The 22,539-nt window shown below is 40.7% G+C and overlaps 1 protein-coding gene and 1 long non-coding RNA gene across 5 annotated transcripts in view; one reads left to right on the top strand and one right to left on the bottom strand.

Annotated features, from left to right (window-relative positions):
* The first annotated feature begins 11,546 nt into the window (after positions 1-11,546).
* On the top strand, positions 11,547-19,940 carry LOC132657172 (uncharacterized). Its single transcript, XR_009594947.1, has 4 exons — positions 11,547-11,823; positions 12,222-12,576; positions 17,603-17,706; positions 19,376-19,940. It is a non-coding gene; the product is annotated as an uncharacterized LOC132657172 (long non-coding RNA).
* Positions 12,822-22,539, bottom strand: part of RAB2A (RAB2A, member RAS oncogene family) — a 65,143-nt gene continuing 55,425 nt past the window's right edge. For all 4 annotated transcript variants that reach the window (XM_027972978.3, XM_027972977.3, XM_027972979.3 and 1 more), the window contains 2 exons: positions 16,158-16,226; positions 12,822-14,147 (listed from right to left, as the gene is read on the bottom strand). In XM_027972978.3, coding sequence (XP_027828779.1) covers positions 14,052-14,147; positions 16,158-16,226 — 165 coding nt within the window. In that variant the 3' untranslated portion in view covers positions 12,822-14,051. The remainder of the gene's footprint in view (positions 14,148-16,157; positions 16,227-22,539) is intronic.

The following is a 22,539-nucleotide window of genomic DNA, read 5'->3' as shown; positions in this document are numbered from 1 at the left end:
GAGGCTGTTCACTGACTCATCAAATGTTTTTTTTCTTTTTCTTGGCCTCGCCATGCCACAAGTGGGATGTATTTCCCTGACGAGAGATGGAACCTGTGACCCTGCATTGAGATTGCACTGGACTGCGGGGGAATTCCCACACTCATCAAATATTTGATGCAGAGTTGGTGCAAAGCCTTGTATTCAGTGCTGCAGGATTTGAGGGTTTTGCTATTAAAAACAAACATCAAATTAAATAAAATTGGGAAATTAATCCAAGGTTGCAAATAAGTTTTTAAAATTTTGCCAATTATATTTAAAAATTGCCATCATAAAAGCAAGGACTTCAATTACTTTATTTTTATTTAAAATTTGCATTTCTTTGAACAGGTGATAGGAAAAAAATACTAAGGATGATCATGAAAAATAAATGTATCTCGCACAGGGGCAAACACTATTTCTTGAAAAAAGCCATTTCAACAGCAAAGACATGGGAAGAAAATATTCTTAGAGAAAAAGAGATTTTTCAAAAAAGGAAACAGTTGGAAAAAATATATGGATGAATGAAAATATAAGCGGGTGAATAAAAAAGGGAAAATATATTTTTTAATATATATTTGTTTTTACAATATACTTGTATATATACAAAATATATATTTCAATACATATTTTTACAATATGTATATGTATACATATATTTTTTTTCTTTATCCATTTTTTTTCTACAAATATTTTTTATACTCCTCTTATGAATGAGGCATTGTTTTAGATGCAGGAGATACATCAGAGATCAAAACAGTTAAAATAGCATTCTCTGCCCCCTTGGACTTTATGTTTTGGTGAAAACTGAATCTGAAATTGAGACACAGGAGTTCAGGTAGATGAGGCTATAAGAAGAGCATGTCTCTGGCCAAGAGCCACCTGGTTGCCTGCGGGCCCACGTGACATGACGATGGTGTGAGTTTAGAAGTTGCCTCCCTGCCTGCCCCAGGACTCGTCAGAGCCGGGCCAGGCGGGCCAGCTGAGAATCTTCACGTGTGGTGCTGAACAGACTCAAGAAACAGCGTCTGACAATTGGTCCAGGTGTGAGTGAAGATGCAGGAAATGGGTGTCGGAGGCGGGGGTTGGAGTGATGTTATGGGGCCGGGAAGAAAGTGATGTTTAATGTTTTGATGGGGTTTCTGCTCATGCAAAGAAACCAGCTAAATCTGTCTGCCATTTGCATGCTTCCTTCTTCCTTCTTCAAGCATCTGGGTGGGGCTCTAACCTAGGGAGCAGTTAAACTGTGATGATTACTAGGCTCTGCCTGTGATTCGCCCATCAGGAGATCTGGTGAGAAGCATGCACCTCACCCTTCCCATTTTAAAAAAATTAATAGACTTAAAAAATATATGTTTTAATTGGAGGCTAATTATTTTACAATGTTACAGTGGTTTTTGCCATATATTGACATGAATCAGCCATGGATGTACATGTGTTCCCCATCCTGAACCTCCCTCCCACCTCCCTCCCCATCCCATCCCTCAGGGTCATCCCAGTGCACCAGCCCTGAGCACCCTGTCTCATGCATCAAACCTGGACTGGCGATCTGTTTCACATATGATAGTATAGATGTTTCAATGCTATTCTCTCAAATCATCCCATCCTTGCCTTCTCCCACAGAGTCCTAAAGTCTGTTCTTTACATCTGTGTCTCTTTTGCTGTCTCGCATATAGGGTCATTGTTACCATCTTTCTAAATTCCATATGTGTGTGTTAATATACTATACTGGTGTTTTTCTTTCTGGCTTACTTCGCTCTGTATAATAGGCTCCAGTTTCATCCACCTCATTAGAACTGATTCAAATGCACTCTTTTAAATAGCTGATTAATATTCCACTGTGTATATGTACCACAGCTTTCCAATCCATTTGTCTGCCAATGGACATCTAGGTTGCTTCCATGTCCTGGCTATTGTAAACAGTGCTGCAGTGAACATTGGGGTACACGTGTCTCTTTCAGTTCTGGTTTCCTTGGTGTGTATGCCCAGCAGCGGGATTGCTGGGTACTATGGCAGTTCTATTTCCAGTTTTTTAAGGAAATAGACTTTTTTTTTAAGTAGAAAGTTTAGGTTTATAGAGAAGTTTCCATGTACTTCCTCAGCCATCCCCATATCCCCTATTAGCATCTTGAGTTAGTGTGATAAGTTGTTACAATGGATAAACGCATACTGATATATTTATCATTAACTAAAGTCAGTATATTGGGGGCTTCCCTGGTGGCTCAGATAGTAAAGAGTCCGCTTGCAATGCGAGAGACCTGGGTTCGATCCCTGGGTTGGGGAGATCCCCTGGAGAAGGGAATGGCAACCCATTTCAGTATTCTTGCCTGGAGAATTCCATAGACAGAGGAGTCTGGCAGGCTAGGTCCATGGGGTCAAAAAGAACTGGACATGACAGAGCAACTACTGCTACTTCAAAGTCAATGGATTACATCAGGGTTCACTCTTTGTATTGTACATTCTATGGGTTCTGATGAATGTGTAATGACATGTATTCAACATAGTAGTGTCATACAGAATAATTTCCCTGCCCTAAAAGTCCCCTGTGCTCCATCCTTCCCTCCCCAAACCTCTGGCAATCAATGATCTGGCTCTGTAGTTTTTGCTTTTTCCATAATGTCTTATCGTTGGGACCATTCAGATATGTGGCTTTTCAGATTGTCTTCTTTCACTTAGCAATACACATTGAAAATTCTTCCAATGTTTTTCCATGCTTAACAGCTCATTTCTTTTTAGCATTGAATACTCTTTCATTGTCTGGATGTCTCACAGTTTGCATTTCCATTAATCTATTAAAGGACATGTTGGTTGCTTCTGTGTGTGTGTGTGTGTGTGTGTGTGTGTAGGTCACTCAGCTGTATCCAACCCTTTGCGACCCCATGGACTGTGGTTCACCAGGCTCCTCTGTCCAGGGGATTTCCCAGGCAAGAATACTGGAGTGGGTTGCTATTTCCTTCTCCAGGGGATCTTCCCAAACCCAGGGATCGAACCCAGGTTTCCTGCTTCGCAGGCAGATTCTTTTTGTCTGAGCCACCAGGGAAGCCTGGTTGCTTCTAAGTTCATAAAAGTGAATGAAGTGAAGTCTCTCAGTCGTGTCAGACTCTTTGCGACCCCATAGACTGTAGCCTATCAGGCTCCTCCGTCCATGGGATTTTCCAGGCAAGAGTGCTGGAGTGGCTTGCCATTTCCTTCTCCAGGGGATCTTCCCGACCCAGGAATCGAACCCGGATCTTCCTCATCGCAGGCAGACGCTTTACCGTCTGAGCCACCAGGGAAGCCCTCTAAGTTCGTACATTAATGAATAAAGCTGCTATGAATATTTGTGTGTAGCATATCCGTATGAACGTAAGTTTTCAACTTATATGGGTGAACACTAAGGAGAGTTATTGCAGGATCATATGATCAGGTTATGTCTCACCGTTATGCTTTTCTTTCAAGAAATTCTTTCTTTTATATAAAATTTCTAATGCCCCAAAAAAGCAGCATCATATTTTTATCTTAAAATATTATGTTGCATGCAATCTCTTCCTTGATATGAGTGTGTCAGTATTTGATATCAAACATAGAGCTAGAAATAAAATGTCCCCCTTCATCATTTTATGAACAAGTAAACCTTTAATCTGAGATGTTACTAAGTATTTGTATTTAATTTCTGCAGCACCGTGCATCATTCAGGATCTTAGTTCCCTGACTAGGGATCGAACCTGTGCCAGTGGGAGCGTGGAGTCTTAACCACTGGACTGCCAGGGAAGTCCCCAGAGAACCCATCTTTACATTGTCTCTAAGGTGGAAGGATGGGCCAGGGAGCCAATCAGCGCAATTTGTCCTGGTGACAGAACTAAAAGAGCCCACCTGCTGGGCAGGACACCATGTGGAAAACTCAATTAGGCCATAAGCAAGGACTCCCATAGTCATTACTTTTCAATGATTTGGAGGCTAAATATGAAACAATATCTCATTATATTATCTAGTAGTGTATTCATATGATTCACTCTACTTGGCAAAAATGCAGTATTTGCTGCATGTTCATTTACACTGAATTGAATCAGGTGCACACTGAGTGAGTATCTGCTGTTTATTCCTGGATGACATTTCATAGCAAAAAAAATGAAAGGCTGTATTTTAGGATCATGAACCAAAAGAAGTATAGAAGAGAAAACAAATAGTTGAAAAATAAACATAAATGAGAAATGATTAAAATAAATGGAAATCATAAAATGCCTAAGATTTGATCAAATAAAAAGCAAAATGAGCAGAAATTTCCTCCCTAAAATGCACTGAATTTAAAAATGCAAAAGTCAGATTAATTTTAGATTTTTGAAAACAAACTGAGCTCCTTAAACTTCTGTTTCTGGAATGAATGTCGTTATCATAAAAGTCCTTGCTGCATAGATAGACATATCTTATTCCTGGATGACAGCATTTAATCTCATAAAAATGTGGATTTCTGTACCAAATTAAACGGTACATTTAAAACACTCTAAAAATTTTTAAAAATTCCCCATAGAATTTTGGGAGGTTTTGAGAGATGGTGCCAACACAGAAATGTAGTCATCTATGACATGATAAAAATGTCAGAAACAAGTCAAATACACACATAAAAACTTTTGTCTGAAGTCAAAGCAGTTAAATGGAATGAGAGAAAGAAGAACTACTTAATATATGACATTGAAACTAGAGATTTTCAAGTTGCCAAAAGTGTATTTTTTTAATGAAAATTCCCACTGCCAGTAACTGAATACAGGAAACAGGGAGCTCTCATGGTCTGGTGGGAATACAAATTGGTACATTTCTGGAGGGAAATTATTTATAGAAAAGCTTTAACAAAATCTATATTATTGTTGAGTCAATGGGCATGAATTTGAGCAAACTCCTGGAGACAGTGAAGGACAAGGAAGCCTGGTGTGCTGCAGTCCATGGGGTCACAAAACAGTTGGACACGACTGAGCGACTGAACAAGAATTTCTGCCTAAGGGCAAGTGTGCCTCGTCTGGGGCAGGCCTGGGAGCTGAGGTCCTGGCAGCAGTGCTCCCCTGTGAAGGAGGGGCCCTTGGCTGGGGCGTGTCCTTCTGTTTCTCAGAGAGTCCCCGGTGGGCAATGAGCCTCGGGCACCTGCAGCAGCAATACCTCTGATAACGCTGCCCATCGTAGGCATGGTGTCCTCTCCCCTTTGATTCTGCAGGTCTTCACTGTACCCCCGACATCCTCTTCCTTAAAACTCTCTTGTAACCAAATCTCTTCTTTGTGGGGTATCCAAACTTGGAGAATAGTTTCACAATTTTCTTTTGTTTACATTTTCTGCAGCAAATAGATTGCACTTTAACAAGTTATAAAGGAAGGCAAAGTTTTTTGAAAAAAGGAATTCCCTGGGGACTTCCCTGGTGGTCCAGGGTTTAAGGACTTCACCTTCTAATGCAGGGGGTATGGGTTTGATCCTTAGTTGGGAAACTGAGATCCCACATACCTGGAGGTCAAAAAGCCAAAACACAACCTGTAACATATTCAATAAAGACTTGGTCCACATCAAAAAAAAAAAAATCTTAAATTTACCTCCTCCCCAGTTAGTTATGTTGCTCAGTTGTGTCTGACTCTGTGCGCCCCTGTGGACTGTAGCCCACTAGGCTTCTCTGTCCATGGGATTCTCCAGGCAAGAATACTAGAGTGGGTTGCCATTTCCTTCTCCAGGAGATTTTCCCGACCCAGGGATCGAACCCAGGTCTCCTGCCTTGCAGGCAGACACTTTAACCTCTGAGCCACCAGGGAAGACTTACCTCCTCCCCAAGGTCTCAGCAAATGGCATTAAAGATAAATGGACAAGCACACAGGGCAAAGAGGAAAGGAAAGGAAATTGGCCGTGTACAAGAAATGTCCACAGTACTCTGACTGAGTAGAGGGAAGGTCTGTGAGCATGGAGCCAGTCACTGAGGAAGGGGAGCTGGAGGCACGAGGCTGGCTCCCATCATCTCCCACTGATGCTGAGCCGGGGTGCCCATCTCCATCCCTCTGAGCACAGGGCCTGGAGATGGACAGGGATGCCAGGCACCACAGGGCAGGCGAGGAGCAGGGCTGAGAGCTCCAGGGAGGGGGTTATCAGAAGGGGACGGGTGGGATGGAGGATGGTTGTTTTTACCTATGCCTTCTAATACTGTTCGTCTTCCTTTTTCATTATGTATTTATTTTTGGTGGTGCTGGGTCTTCACTGCCGCACGGGCTTTTCTCTAGCTGCAGCAAGTGGGGGCTGCTCTAGCTGCAGTGCTCAGGCTTCTCATTGCAGTGGCTTCTCTTTTTGCAGAGCACAAGTCCTAGGCACGGGGGCTTTGGCAGCTGTGGCACGTGTGCTCAGTAGTTGTGGCTTGCTGGCTCTAGAGCACAGACTCAGTAGCTGTGGTTCATGGGCTTAGTTGCTCTGCAGCATATGGAATCTTCCTGGACCAGGGATCAAACCCATGCCCCCTGAATTGGCAGGCAGATTCTTATCCACTGAGCCACCAGGGTAGTCTGACTATTCATCTTTTAAAAAATCTATGTGCAAGCATCATTTTAATACTTAATAAAATGTTGAAGCCATGTTTTTGTTATTTAAATGCAGGAAAATCAGAACTAGGTTGGCGCCAAGTACTATCAGATCATCAGACTGATTCACACACACTTGTCCATCGTAGATGTCGTCACAATAGCCACATGGTGGAAACTGGCCAAATGCCCACCAGTGACTGAATGGACAAGCAAACTGTGGTTGATGCACTCGATGGAACAGTATTCAATCACAACCAGGAATGAAGTACTGATGCATATTACAACATGTGTGGACCTCAAAAACACACTTAATGAAAAAATCGGACACAGATGGGCACATATCATGATTCCATTTATACGAAATGTCCAGAATAGGTAGATTCACAGCTATAGGACACAGATTAAACGGTCACCAGGGGAGGGTGGAGAGGTAAGGGAGAATAACAGATGAATAGGTATAGGGTATCCTTTGGGGATCGTACTGGCCTGTTCACGCCCCATGTGACCGCCAAAGCCTAGCTTCATCATAAACACAGGCGAGGCTGATTAAAGGGCCAATTGGCTCCCTTTCTTACTGTCTAAAATCCACAATCCAAAACCACATTGGTTATGGACTTAATTGCGTAGCTCCCCTCCCAAATTCGTGTTGAAATCTTAAACCCCAGTGTTTTAAGATTGAGTGTGACCTCATTTGGAGATACAATCTTTACAGAAGCCATCCAGTTACAATGAGGTCATTAGGGCGGGCCTCAATCTATAAGACTGGTGTCCTTGTGCAAGGAGGAAGTTTGGATTCGAAGACAAACACAAAGCAATGATGATGCGAAGAGATATAGGGATGACAAGGCCATCTACAATCCAAGGAGAGAGGCCTAGCACAGCCTTCCCTTACAATCCGCAAAGGGGATTAGCTCTGCTGAGACCTTGACCTTGAATTTTTAAGCCTCCAGAACTGTGAGATGATACATTTCTGTCATTTAAGCCCCCCAGTTTACAATACTTTGTTATGGCAGCCCTAGCAAACTAACAAAACATTGTATAATAATCCTTTTTACCTTAAAAGGCACATTAGTTGCATAAACACATCACCTATCGTGTAATGGCTGGTTGCATGGAATAAACTCGTGGTCCCCTGAGACAGTAAGTTTCCAGTGGACAGGTTCCATGAACAGGTAGTTTTGTGGCCAAAGCCCCTGACAGAACCGTCTCTGACTGCAGTCCTTAGCAAAGGCTTTCATAATTCTGACTGCAAAGAGGATGCTGAATTTTAGTGCTTTAACATAAATCAGCACCAGCTTGAAAGCCAGATATGACACGTGGTATGTATATTTGTATTGGCCACTCCCAACACACACACAGGTGCATGAAAAGACACAGCCAAGGGCTCACTCTGCGGCCTGTTTCCACGTTCTTATGTGAATTCAGTATAGCGGCTCCTGGGGACTAGAATGTGGCAATTTGAATGCAAAATTGATTGTCAAACATAAGACTGCAGCGGTCTTCTCCCTAGTGACCACCTCACCCTCCAGCTAGTTGTTTTCACTCTTGTTCTGGATGCTCTGTACCTTGTTGGCAATATTCAAATGATCAAAAATGATCTCAGGATCCCAAACAACCCCTCTTGATTGGCTTGAACCCTCCTTTTAATTTGTTCTCCCTTATTTTCACAACAGGATGTCATTGCTGAACTTGCTTTATCTCCACTTCCACAATCATAAGATCACTCTTATACACATTTGACAACTACTTCAATTTTAAACTGAATTCTGGGCTTAAGTAACATTAAAAACTGTATCTTTAATATCGTATCAAGGAAGTCCTGCATTGTATCTGATTTTTCATGCAATCTCTATGTACAAATGTTTCATATTTTGAATAGCAGCCGAATGCGTATTCCAAAGCAGGAAAATGTAAAAATAATATTCTGCTTCTCTCAGGATGACTTTTACGTGTGCCACACAGTGAAGCAGGTGGTACATTTCCATGACTCCAAATTTCAACATGACCTTTCACTGAAGGGACACAGACAAGCCGTCAAAAAATGTCTTGATTCATCAGATATAAGGGATGTATTAATTTCCTAGGGCAGCTGTAGCAGAGTGCCGCTGAGTGACTTGAAATAGCAGGAACTTACTCCTTCACAACTGTGGAGGCTCAACCGCTGAAGTCTGGAATCGGCAGGGCTGTAACCTCTCTGAAGCCACAGGGGACTCATCTGGGCTGCCAGTGGTTTGGTAGCCATCTCTCGGGCTCCTGGGTTTGAGGCTGTCTCATCACACAGCCTTCTCCCTGTGTCTTCACATGGCCACAGTCCTGCTTTCGTATGACTTCATGTTAACTCATCAGATCTGCAGCCATCCTATTTCCAGAAAAAGACAAATTCTGAGGCACTAGGGGCTAGAACTTCAGTTTATTATGGGGGCAGGGATAGGGAGCACGATTCAACCCACTGAAAGGGGATAGGGTAAACTTCACATATGTAACTTTTGAGGGCAACTCATGAGGCAGCATTTTTGTTTGATGGATACAAATTCTTATTTACAAGAAAGTGCATACTGCACATTGCTTAGTCGCTAAGTCGTGTCTGACTCTTTACAACCCCATGGACTGCAGCCCACCAGGCTCCTCTGTCCATGGGATTCTCCAGGCAAGACTACTGGAGTGGGTTGCCATTTCCTTTTCCAGGGGGTCTTTCTGACCCAGGGATCGAAACTGTGTCTCCTGCATTGCAGGTGGATTCTTTATCACTGAGGAACCAGGTTAGCCATACTGCACACAGGTACAAAGAATTATACGGCAAGTACCCCTGTAACTCCCTTTCAGGCCAAGAAACAGAACACTGCTACACCAGAGATGCCCCACACACGCCTCCATCAACACCCCATCTAGGACTCATCCAGCACCCCACATTGCATCTAGTTGTCATGTTCGTCTCTTCCAATCTGCGGCTGTTCCTTATCTTTCACAGCCTTGAATTTTTTATTTGGCTATGCCACATGGCATGTGGGACGTTCCCAGATCAGGGATCAAACCTGCACCCCCTGCAGCACAAGTATGGAGTTTTGTAAATCATTGGACCACAAGGGAAGTCCACAGCCTTGATAGTTTCGAAGCGTACCGGCCACTTACCTTGTAAGATTTTCCTGTTTGGGTTTGTCTGAGGTTTCCCTATGGCTGAGGTTATACATTTTGGGCAAGAATTTCACAGCATTGTGCCGTGTGGTCATGTCACTTTTCCATCCTATAGAGGTCCAATCATTAGTTTTTATTTCGAGTTCCTGGTACATTATGCTTGACTTTGGTTATTTTCAGAGTATGTAAAATATTACTATAGTTTTGAGTCAAACAAAAATGTATATTGAAAGGTGCTACTTGTCCCAAATACCCCATTCCAGTTCCTCTTTACTTGCTACTCTGACCATTCTCTGTAGGTAACCAGTCTCTTTAGTTTTTAGTTTATCCTTGTATTTCCTCTGCACAGATGAGCAGGTACATACATATTTTCTTCTACTGCCTTTCTTATTAAAGGATGGCAAACTGCAGACATGCTTACATGTCGCTTTTCTCACTGAACAATATATCCTGGGAATGACGACATGAGCGCATAGAGCTCTCCCACACACTTTATACAGCTGTGGACTGTATCCTGTGATGTTCCAGGTCACTGAATCACTATGTGTAGACATTTAGGTCAGTTTCAATGATGTCATCACAGCCAATGCTGCACTGAGCAACCTTGTGCACGTGGGCTTTCACACTGCTGGAAGGTATCATCCGGTATCTTCCTAGAAGTGGGAAGGCCAGGTCAACAGCTAAGTGTCTCCTAGTTCCATAGGGATTACGAGTTCCTCTCCAGAAGGGGAACGTTAAGTCTGCACTTTAACCAGGAACACAAGACATTTCACCGACAGAATGTGTTGTCATACTTGTGTATTAAACGTCTTCCAATCTCATAGGAGAGAGATGTTATGTTTTAATTTGCATTTCTCTAATTGTTTGAAGTTTATTTTTTGGCAGCACCGTGCAGCATGTGGGACCTTAGTTCTCTGGCCAAGGGTCAAGCCTGTGTCCCCTACATTGGAAGCATGGTCTTTTTTAAATTTGGCTATGACGCTTTGACACAATGGGTCTTCACTGAGGCATGTGGGATGTAGTTCCCTGACCAGGGATCAAACCCGGGCCCCCTGTGTTGGGAGCAGAGTCTTAACCAGCGACCACCAAGGAAGTTATAAGTTTCGTTTGAATTTTGAAATACATTTTAGGGGCACTTCTGTTTATCTTTCTTTGGTGAACTTTTTCCTAGCAGGTTTTTGCCTCTTGTCTTTCAGTTTTTAAGAGCTGACCTGATGATTTTCCAAAGCTAATGGATGAACACCAAGTATATACACTGGCACCTTATTTCCTATCCTGACTCCAAGCAAGTGAGCCCTGTTGTCTAGTATATACCAACACGACACGAGAAACTCTACTTCTGGGGTTAGGCTCTATTCTCATTTGAATACCAAAGCACGTGTGAACTCTAAAAAACACAGGGAGGTATATAGTCAATTACATATCATGGAAGAGGGTCATCTTTTTCCATTATTATGGTTTCCTTTTTGTATTATTTTTTAACTCACAGTCAAACCTTGGGCTGCCAACTTTAGTACTGTGCTTCACTAGCTACGAGAAAATAAATGTTTAATGTTTTCCAAAGCCAAACAGAATTTTTGGAGTGATTAGACATTTTAGTATCATATAAATTCCTACTTTCCTATTAGAAGAAAATTATGGACTATTTTCCTGTGACAAGGCTACTTTTAAAAAGCATATATACACACGTATGTGTAACCAAATCATTTTGCTGCACACCTGAAACTAAACAGTACCTAAATCAACTATACATCAATAAAAAATTAGTAAGTGTATGAAGATACAGTTTTGCTTTCACGTATTGTTTGAATTGTATATCTAATTATATGCTACTCTTTCAAAAATTTGGTCTTAATTCAGTTTTGTTAAATCCAGAAGGCAAATTATAATGCTGTCTTTATGAAGATTACCACTTTGTAATGTTACATGTTGAGATATTAAAAGTTGTATTTTTTAGTGACTGATTTTCTAGCTCTTAAAACATGTCCATGGATGCTACAAAAATTGATCAAAGATCATCTGAAGACTCAAAGTTTTAAAAGGTTCGGTTCCAGGCATCACCATTACATTATCTGTGAAACAGGAGAGCAGAAGCTAGACAGTAATGCTGCTTTGTTGACTGAAGTAAAGGATTCACCACACGTTTCTTACTGGCAGGTGAGGTGTGCATAAGCGGTGTTAACTACAGAGAGGCCCCTACATGCCCCCGCTGCCCAAGTCCCGAGGCAGGGAAGGCTGTTATAGGGGTTGCATTTGAGGGCTCCAGCTCTTCTTAGGGCTTTCCTGGGGCTCAGATGGTAAAGAACTCAAGTGTGATGCAGCAGACTTGGGTTTGATCCCTGGGTCGGGAAGATCCCCTGGAGAAGGGAATGGCAATCCACTCCAGTACTCTTGCCTGGAGAATCCCATGAACAGAGGAGCCTGGGGGGCTGGTCCACAGGGTCGCAAATGTCGGCTGTGACTAAGCACATATGCATGATCCTCTTAGATTATTAAAATACATGTGCTTTGTTGTTTTTTAACCATTACTTTCTGTTTTTATACTTGATTTATAGAAGAATTAGAGGAGACAGCGTGGGAAAGGAATATGTTAAGCTTCTGGAAAAATTAATGGCAGTTGAAGAATCATCCTCTTCCTGGTTGAGTGGAACAAGTCGCCGTTGTTTCAACTTGTCCTGCCCACCACCGATGAGTGAATGGGAAGACTGGGAATTTGGTAACACCACTTTCAGGGAAAAACAAGTATCATAAAAATACTCAGGAACCTCGATTTCCCCTCACCTTTCCCTCTGCCCTCGAGGAGCTCGTTAAAACTAAGATGGCATTAGGTGACTTCTCCCAAGAGCACTGTCAAAGCTTTGACAGAGCATTGCTGAATCTTCCGGAAAGACGGGCAGAAAGCTAAAGTCAGTGAGTAGATTGAAAATAGCTGCTTTCATTCTTAAAAATACTTGCTTATATATGTCATCAATAACAAAGAATTTTAATACTGTTGAAAAGATTTTTATCACATTCTAGCAAAATTTTTAAAAAGGGTAGTGTTAAAACATTCTGACCCTTTAAAAAAATATGCTTAAATACACATCAAAGCTGTGGATGGACTAAAAAATTAACTTCTAAAAAAGGATGTGGTCATAATAAAAAAAAAAAGAACATTTTTATACATAGGATTTTATTTTGCACTGCTATAACAATTTCATTATAGACCAAGGGAGATAAAAGAAAAAGGGTAAAACCACCACACTGAGTAAATTACTAAAGCTTTTCTACATTTAACAGGATTTTCCATCCGGTAGATTTATTGTCATATCCCCTTCAAAACAGACAAGATGCTTACCATATTTTAAAGATTATAGGTTGCCACTGAAAGAAAAATTTTACACATTTCACTGTACATCAAGGTTGAAAAACTGTCCTGCATGAAAAATATACTTAGAAATCATGTGAATAAAAGGGAAAGAAAACATTATTGTTGAAAGAAAGGGTAAAGCCCTCGCAGCGTGCCACCTGCACACGGACACTCGTTCCTCCTGCAGCCGCTCAGGGAGGAGCCCTTGCTTCTGCGCAGCTCTCTCGTCATGCTGTGTTCCTACCCAATGGGGTGCATTAAGGCAAACAAATCCTTCTCTGAAGAGGTCTTACAGAAACTGTGGACAAATAGCAAACTTTTGGCATTAAAACAGGTTAACACATACACAGCCTTTAGTAATAATGTACATTTAAGCATATTTCTCTTGGACTAGTGACAAGGAAAAATGAACATGCTTGTTAACAATGTCAAAAAGTTTTAAAATTCGGTGTCCAAGCAATTCCTAACGATGCTTCTGTAGCTTTAAGCTCTAAACAGTATAGAATTTATGCAAATGCATTAAAGAATTCAAGCTTGGCAAATTACACCCAAGCAGGTTATTAAACTATATATACAGAAAGTAAATGATAAATACAGAATTAAAAGAGTCCTTCTGTTTTCCTTAGAGCCTTGAAAATTGACAAACTTTTGAGGACAGTTCTATAATATTAAACATTAGGTAACCACGCGTGTGGGGAAACCTAACTCCACAAACTGATTTAAAATACTCAGGATGACTCTGTAGTGTTTCATACAATTCAGTTTGTAGGTAGGGGCACGAGACAACATTTAACAAAAATAATCACATCAATTGACCTAGAAATCAAATGCAAATAGATATGAATACAATCTCCAAAATCTGTCTTTTTTAAGTGAACATTAACCATTTATTCAAAGTTATACAAGAATCTGAAGGATTAAAGTCTTCTGTGACATAAAGCCATTTCAAACAGTTTCATGTCTCAGCTGAGCAGGAGGAGAGGGTGAAAGGATAGGTGAGCAGCCCCTTTTGGGCAGCAAGACCGTACAAACAGACTCAACAGCAGCCTCCGCCGGCCTGCTGTCCTCCCTGACTGCCTGCGTGTGTGGCATTGGTAGCAGCATGCTGAGGGCCAATTTTAATGCCATTTGCCTGCAATAAAAGAGAAAAGGATAATATACAGGTCAAGTTTAAGAAATCCTTTGGTTTCTTAATTGTACAATATTACCAACAACTAAAATATATTTTTAAAACACATCTATTAAGCAAATTTTTGGCAACAATTAAGACAGTATCTCTTAGGGAATGTTTCTTTCTTTTAAAGTAATACTGTGGAAATATTCCTGAAGACTATTCCTTATCACGGTCAGGTACTAGGTTAACAGAAACCGGAGTGCTGCTTTTAAGGGAATTCGCACAATGGAGAGGCTGTTTAAAACAAAAGCATTAAAGGAGGAAAATGTGCAAATCTTAGGCCGCTCCCACACAGCGGACAACCTTTCCTCTAGACAGCGTTTCTGCTCCATGTTGAATCAGCTGTACAGGCTAAGGGCATATGAGTGTTCTGTGTCATCAATAATTTCTATGATCCCCAAAGACATGGCAGCTTGCCAGGAACCCACACACAGAGTGGTTCTTTCATTCATCAAACTCACACTTATGTCTTAACCCTCACTCCCTCAAGTGGATTTTACCTAAAAATACAACGCACGGAGAAAAGTAATACAGTAGCTTCAGAAATTAAGCTCTTAAGGAAACTTGACGTCACAGTAAATCTCAGATTTATAGTGCTTGGCAGTTGTTCTGCAACAGTAGTAGCCTTGGGGTTTCTGGCACTGGCTCAGTATTGACAGCAGCTGATGTGGTTTCTTTTCGCTCTTTTGACTCCTCTTTAATAAAAAGCATGCCCTATGGCTCATTGGTTTTGCCCCCTCTGGGCTGGTAGCAACTTCTTGAGGAATCAAGGAGTCAGACTTGGCAGTAGGCCAGATAAATCGCACGGCCTGCTGGCTCCTGACAGCACGTTACAATCAAAGCCGCACCAGGCACAGTAAAGCAGTCAGCTACTATATGAAACCAGACAGACACAATGAACGTGCCCTTTTGCATAGAGGTCCAATTACTGTTCAATTTATACGGCATTAGTCTCTGAATGGTGTCACCGCGAAATTAACTCAAGATCTACTGCCATAGAAACTTTATCACTACAGATTAAACTTTATCACTACAGATTAAAAGAAATCGAAAAATCAAGTACTTTTTGGAAACCTTGGGTGAACTGTTGCTTGTGTTAGCAAAGAACACTGAGGCAAATAAAAAGAGCCTCTTGCGTCCTGGCCAAGAGAGACACACATATAATGTCCTCCCAACACAGGGCCTTCCTCACTGCACCTGGGGGAGGTAGAAAGGGTTTTCTCTCGGAAACAAGAAAACCTAACATGGACTGGCAAAAACATTTATGTAAAAGTAAATAATATACCCTGTTCACATAAAAATTCTAAAACAAGGATAAATGCATAGTGGGGATTTAGGTCAAAATAATGGCTTTTGGTAAACACTCTGAATTATTTGCTTCAAACTTTTAATATTTTATCCTAATCATCTTGATCAAATCTGGCTCAGAATAATTTTACAAAAAGAGAGAAAAGAAAAGCTACCCACAAAAACGAAACAACCAGCACCAACTGCCAATTACATGTATTAACTTGGTCTCCTGAAAACACGCTATGCTGAACTGGGAGTAATTTCCAAATTGGGCATTTCCCTCTTCCGCACCAGACAACAGGGGGAGCATCCTGCACTAGGAACACTGCACATGCACACTTACACACTAGGAAATTATTCCCCAAGGCAGGCGACACCATATGGATGTGTGGATCAAAGTGGATTTTCTTCTCTTTGGAGGATTTCTATTATTTTGCACTGCTTGCAATAAATGGATAGGGTCACTTACTTTAATCTGTTTTCATAGATAAACTGATGCTTTACAAAACATAAAGATTCAGCTATTAAACAACACATAACAAACTTTCAATTACATGATTATAAACTAATGTTTAACTGACAGCATAGATCCATTTTAGGAATTTTTAAAAATATAAATTCTTGACTCCAAGTAATTAAAATTCAATTATAGATTATTAGCCAATTATATGTTTATACCTCATTATTAATGTCAAAGACTCCTTCTTGGATTTTTTCATAAATTTCTTTTGCTGTATTAATAAATGCCTGAAATATAAGATAGAGAAGTTAATTTATTTAAAACCACATAGTAAAAGAACATTATATAAAAAGGTCTATAAAATATCATAATGTTCAACATAAGAAAATCAACCAATGTAACACATCATATTAATAAAGGATAAAAATCATATGGTTGTTTTAATAGATGCAAAAAAAGCATTTGACAAAATCCAACACCTTTTCACAATAAAAGCATTCAACAAACTAGATATTGAAGGGGACTTCCTCAACCCGATAAGCCATATCTAAGAAAACCCAGAGCCAGTATCAGACCCAATGGTGACGTGTGAAAGCCTTGCCTAAGATTCAGAACAAGATGAAGATGTGTGGGAACTAACACAATCAGTCATAAAGTAGAAACAACACACCTGTTCACCAGCTGGTGAATGAAAACCAAAATGTGGTGCAACTCATACAATGGAATAATATTCAGCCCTAAAAATATAAAGCACTGATTCATGAGACAAGGTGGATGAACTTTGTGAAGTAAAGTAAGCCCAATATGAGAGGTCACATAATACGATTCCATTTACGTGAAACGTGCAGAAGAGGTCAATCCACAAAAGGAAAATAATTATTGGCTGCCAGGGATTATGGGGAGGGAGGAATGGAGTGATGAAAATATTCTGGAAGACAGTGGAGATGGTTGCATGACTCTGAACATACTAAAATCCATTGAATCATACCCTTTAAAAAAGGGTGAATTTTATGATATGTGAATTATATTTCAAAAGAAAAAAAAATCATAGCTGGGGAAAGGGGAGACCAAAACGTAAGAACAGCACACATGTGAAAAACACATCAACCAGATAAGCTGCACAGACACCCATGATGTAACCAGCTTATTCTTGGAGGTCACTGTTCCACATAGGATCCTGTTTGCCTGACAATGTGTTACTTAACATACAGTTCAGGGGGGAAAGGATCAAAGGGTGCTTATTATAAAGAGATAAAGGCAGTTCAACTTCTATGTCATGTTGAATCAAGTTTCATCCTTTTCCCACACAGCATACTACTAAATTAATTCAGAAACAGCTTACATTTATGTTAAGATAATAAGATATTTTACACATTATTCCCAGTGCTACAGAAGATGTATACAAACTCAGCTTTTAAACCACCAGATTTGAGAGGTAATAGTGTTATTATATTCAATTAGCATTCTATGAAAATTCATAAAAGAAGGTTGTTCTCCACTACTACTGATACAGACAATTCAAAATTTAAAAAGTAAACAGGTCCATGGAGCAGAACACATCATACCTTCCGTCTTTTCTACACTGGCAACAACTGACTGCTGAACTTGCCACCAGAGCTTTTGTTTCCTAATTAACAGGACTGATATGTTTTCACCTTTAAAGGCCTTACAGCTCCCCAGAGTAATCAATCTCCTGCAGCTCAATTACTGCACCAAGAACACACCAGTCGGTGTCGGGACGTGCGCGACAGTGGCGGAGGCACAGAGGTATGAATATGCATCAGCTCTAAGTGGCTGATCGAATCATCAGAGAGGGTCATGAGAACTTGCAGCAAAATAATGAGAAGAATTAATCACTGCAGATTCACAAGGCACTCAGGAAGCCAATGTGCTTTTCATGTGTGCACACTGGAGTTAAAGTGAAGGAGCAATTGGCTTCCAGCCAACTATGAATTGATTCACATTCCTCAAAATGGAGGTTATCCTTGTAAGTAAGGGAAAACCTAACTCTATTTCCAATAACATGTCAATTACAGTGATGGCCGGGCTAACTAAACATTAAAAGTCAACAGATTCATAAATTCACAGGGTTATAATCCTTTTCAGGGGCACCCACACTGTGTACGTTTCATTAGAACATCAGACAGAACTACAAGGTCGCATAAATGAGCTATAACTTCATATAAACAAGGATTTTTATTATGAAGATCACTACATGTGCTGATGGATGTAAATAAATTGACTTTTTTGCCAATCTGTTGATGAATTTACTTAAAAAACTGGCTTAAGAAAGCTACATTTTTATTTATGCTAAATTTTCTAAATCACTATTAATTTTATCATTTAAACAGTACATTAAGCAAGCACCTTCAAGAATAGTTGTACCCAATGGACGTAGGATGTATTTTATATCTGAAAGATATGCAATTAACTCAATTATAATTAAATATAACAGTCATCTTTTATAATTCCTATCATCTCAATGAAATGCTATTTGGACAATACTACATTTACTTGTCATCCAACTCTGATTACATATTAAAGACACTGAAATAAAAATATTTCCCACTTCTTCCAGCACATTATAGAGAGGATACTATATAAATGGATCGGTTCATTTACACCATACCAATGATTAATAGTTAATATATATTACTAAGTGATTAATTTTAATGATACCTCAAGAGTTTAGAATCAATGTAACAGATGTAGGCAGTAGTATACCTCTTTTATGCACTGAAATGAGTTTCCAAATATAATGACACATTAACAAAATACTGTTAAGGTTTAGTAGCGATAAAACTTTTAAGAGAAGAGCCTTGCCTGTCACAGATAGTAACTGTCCACTAAAGCTGCAAAGCATTTCAAAACTCAGAAAGACAACAGATACATTATCTGTTATAATAATTGACTAGAATTTTCTTTCATTGCTCATTTCACTCTAGTCACTAAAAATCAATCTCCATAAATATTTTCCTTTTTTTGCTGGAGGATAATTGCTTTACACTGCTCCTGCTGTACAGCAGTGTGAATCAGCTGTATGTATACACATATCTTCTCCCTCTTGAACCTCCCTCCATCCCCTATCCCACCCCTTCATATATATTTTTTTAAGGAACAGATGTAATAGTGTGAAATACCTCTAGAACATAGAAAAAATCGAAGTAATTAAAATTAAATCATTACAAAGCCTTTATACCAGGCTCATGTTTTGCTTTTTTATTTTTATTTTTTTGGTTGCACTGCATTGCATGCATGATCTTAGTTTCCTGACCAGGGATTGAACCCGGGGCCCTGGCAGTGAACGGGCCAAGTCCTAACCACAGGTCCACCAGGGAATTCCCTAAAGCTTATGCTTTAATAGGACAGTCTTAAATTGAAATTCCTTCCAATTTTAGACATCATTTTAACTAGTTTTACTTTTTCTACTCCCCAGGCTACCGAAGCAAATTATGAAAAGGAGGGGAAAGAAGACCGGGAAAGCGAACGAGTGAGAAGCGTGTATCTTGAGTGGCCGGTGGGGATGTGCACGCACAGCATCGGGGACTGAGCCAGGCTCTGGATTGGCTGCGGAGCCGTGGGCCTGTGCAGACCGGGCTCACCACTCCTGAGAGGAGAGGGCACCTGTTGACCAAGATAGCCCAAGTCATCAAGGAGAAAGAGGCTCAGGATTTGCTGTTTAACGTAAAACAAAACACATTTTTGAAATGCCTTCATCATTCTTACAGATTTCAACGTTACCTGGGAAAGACTGTGTAACAATTAACTTATCTGGAATAGTTATTTCCTTACTCTCAGAAAAATGAAGCAAGATGATGGCAGAACTCCAGAAAATTTTCAGCACTAGTTAATTAACATAATACTTTGAAAACATGACATCCTAAAGATCACTGCAGCTTTCTGCAACACATTAAGTCAGAACCACAAATGTTACATTCATCTCTATTCCATGTTTCAAATAGTCAAATCTGAATAAATAGGTTACAGGACAGGAAAAAAAACCCTGCTGAGAAACTGATGTGAAAGGATTTCATTAGGCCTGTGAGACAACCCAGGCACATCCATGGTTAAGAAGTATAAACAGATTTCCTCGCAGCCAACCTACCCTGGAGAGGTCTGGCCTCCCATGCAGGGCCTACGCTGGCACCTGAAGCCCAACTCTCTCCGTTTCCCATTAGCTCTCCACTCTGCTCTCCTTAATTAATTGCCATGTCCAGTTCCTTACCTTTATTAGCCATTAACTGCCTTCCACTTCAGACACTAATCTTTCAACCCCTGGCAGTAGTTACCTGAGTGATGCTTGATAATACCTTGCCTTACTGAGGTTAAGTTTTCAGGGACTTCTATAGCACAAATTAAAATACACATAACCACAAGAAATAAAGCGTATATCCCACCTACCACCTGGACTTTATCTAAGGGTACCTACTCCATTGTTGACTGAGCTGGTACTTCTCGGGGTATGGATGAAAGGTTCGGGGATAAGGACGATGTAGATAGATCCTACTGCTGCTGAACTGAACCAGTTTAGTCAAAAGGATCTCAGCATGAGTGCTTATATTTCAGCTGTAGATGCAGGAAACGTAAACCCTCTGCCCTGACTGACAGAGGGAGGGTGTGTGCAGGGCAGGATGGGGGTAGGGCTGGCTGTGGACAGTGCGCCCAGAGTGCCTTCTCAGCCAACAACAGGGAGCACAAAGGGGAACATGGAATCATGGTTTGTTTTTATTAGGGGTTTTACAGTTTTTAAGGCAAAATATTGAAAATAAATTGTCTACAACAGAGTAACATTTAAATTACTTCCTTGTGTAACATGCTGCCACCTGGTGGCTAGATAAAAGTTACAGTATCTGTTAGGTGAGAATTCATAATAAATAGAAGTACCTCAGTTTTACTTAGACATCTAGAATAGATGTAAAGAGCAAAGTGTCCTGTAAAATAAGCGACTCTTTGGTTCTCCCTGAGAACTGGGAAAAGGAACTAGAGTGTTGCTGAATTCTCACCTCCATTGCTTAATCAATGCCATGGACAATACTGGTGTTGACTTGCCAAAGCTTCTATTAACCCATATTTACCAAGTATTTACTGTATGGGCCGGTTACTATGCTAAGTGATTTACACAGGTTCTCATTATTTCTGAAAAGAAGTTCAAAGTATGTATTAAAATGAGGAAGTTAATTTTGTGGGTTGAATCTGTACCTGTAAGCTTGTCAGCAGAACAGAAGGTGGGGCTCTGAACCAGGCTTGGGGTTGGGGGGTCAAAGGCCAGTGTCGCCTCTTACCACATGCAACCTCTCTGTAAAATGGGGGCCACAATGATGCCTACACCACAGACTTGTTGGAGGAAGAAGGTTAAGCACTGAGACCAGTGCTTGGCTTGTAGGTAGACCTTGGCGCAGCTCCCACCACCACAAGGATATGAGGGCAAAGGATAGCTATGGGAACCACAAGAGCAGCAGCTACATAAGAGCAGAACCCCCAGTGAATTAAAACATCCTGATTAAATAAAACTAAGTATCAAAAGGTAAACTAGCAACACATAATGTGTACACAGTGAGCCCTCCAGAAGAAAGTGCACTGAGATAAGACTTTGATATTATGCAGAGATAGGACAGTCTTGTGAAAAGGATATCAGACCAGAATTTAAGATGGGGCAGTTTATACATGAAGCTTCTTCAAATTCTGTGACTGATTCTATCTGCTTTAGCTTCAAGGGGAGAGGCCTCCCACACACAGAAACTCCTAACGTGTTTCACGGACACCCTCCGCAGGGGCCACCCCTGGGGGGATGAGTGAGGAAGGAAGCGGCCACTGGCAGGAGAACCAGGGCACAGCCCCTACTCCACAGTAGAGCCATTCTGCTTTTTCTTCTTTCATCTAGCTTCCTGTGTTCTATTAGAAGAGAGAACAGCTGCTGAATCTACTGACCTGTAATAATTCTCACTGTACAAACACCACCGACTGAGCTGCAAAAGGAGAAATGACTTGCCCAAGAATAGGCAGGCAACACTGGAGCAGAAGCAGGATGAAGATCCTGCCCACATTTATCCTCTTTTTATTAGGATTTTTTATCTTCAATACAACTCAAAGGAATTTTTATTTATTTTGCTTATGTGGCCATTACAACTGAACATAAAAAGCACACACTTCTCATATCCTTTAAAAAAAAAACTTCTAGCTAGCTAGAAGCTGTTTTAGATGGCTAAGTTTGCTTCCGTGTTACTTATAACACAGAGATATACCCTGTGGTTAATTTAGTTCTTCCATTCAACAAGCGCGCTGAACACCTGATTGATACCCGGCACTGAGCATGCCGTCCCATCCTCAGATACATGCATGTTTTGATCTCAAGGATGTGGCAACACGGGACAGATGTGAACCCAAGACTGGAACACAGCCCAGAAACTTCCAAAGCAGTTGTTTAGAAGGGTAATGTGGCATGACTGCTTCTACTGGTAAAAAAAAAAAAAAAAAAAAAAAAAAAAAACCTGTCCAGAGAAAGCCCTGTGAACGAAGGCCTGAAGGATAAGTAAGCTCCCACTCATGTATTAGAAAAATCAGGGGAGGAAAGAGCACCCTGGACAGAGGGGCAGGTTTTAA

Source organism: Ovis aries, chromosome 9, assembly GCF_016772045.2.
Source record: "Ovis aries strain OAR_USU_Benz2616 breed Rambouillet chromosome 9, ARS-UI_Ramb_v3.0, whole genome shotgun sequence".
In the NCBI taxonomy this organism is placed as follows: Eukaryota; Metazoa; Chordata; class Mammalia; order Artiodactyla; family Bovidae; genus Ovis; species Ovis aries.
The sequence above is the reverse complement of the archived record's forward strand: the minus strand, read 5'-3'. Positions and strand labels throughout refer to the sequence as shown.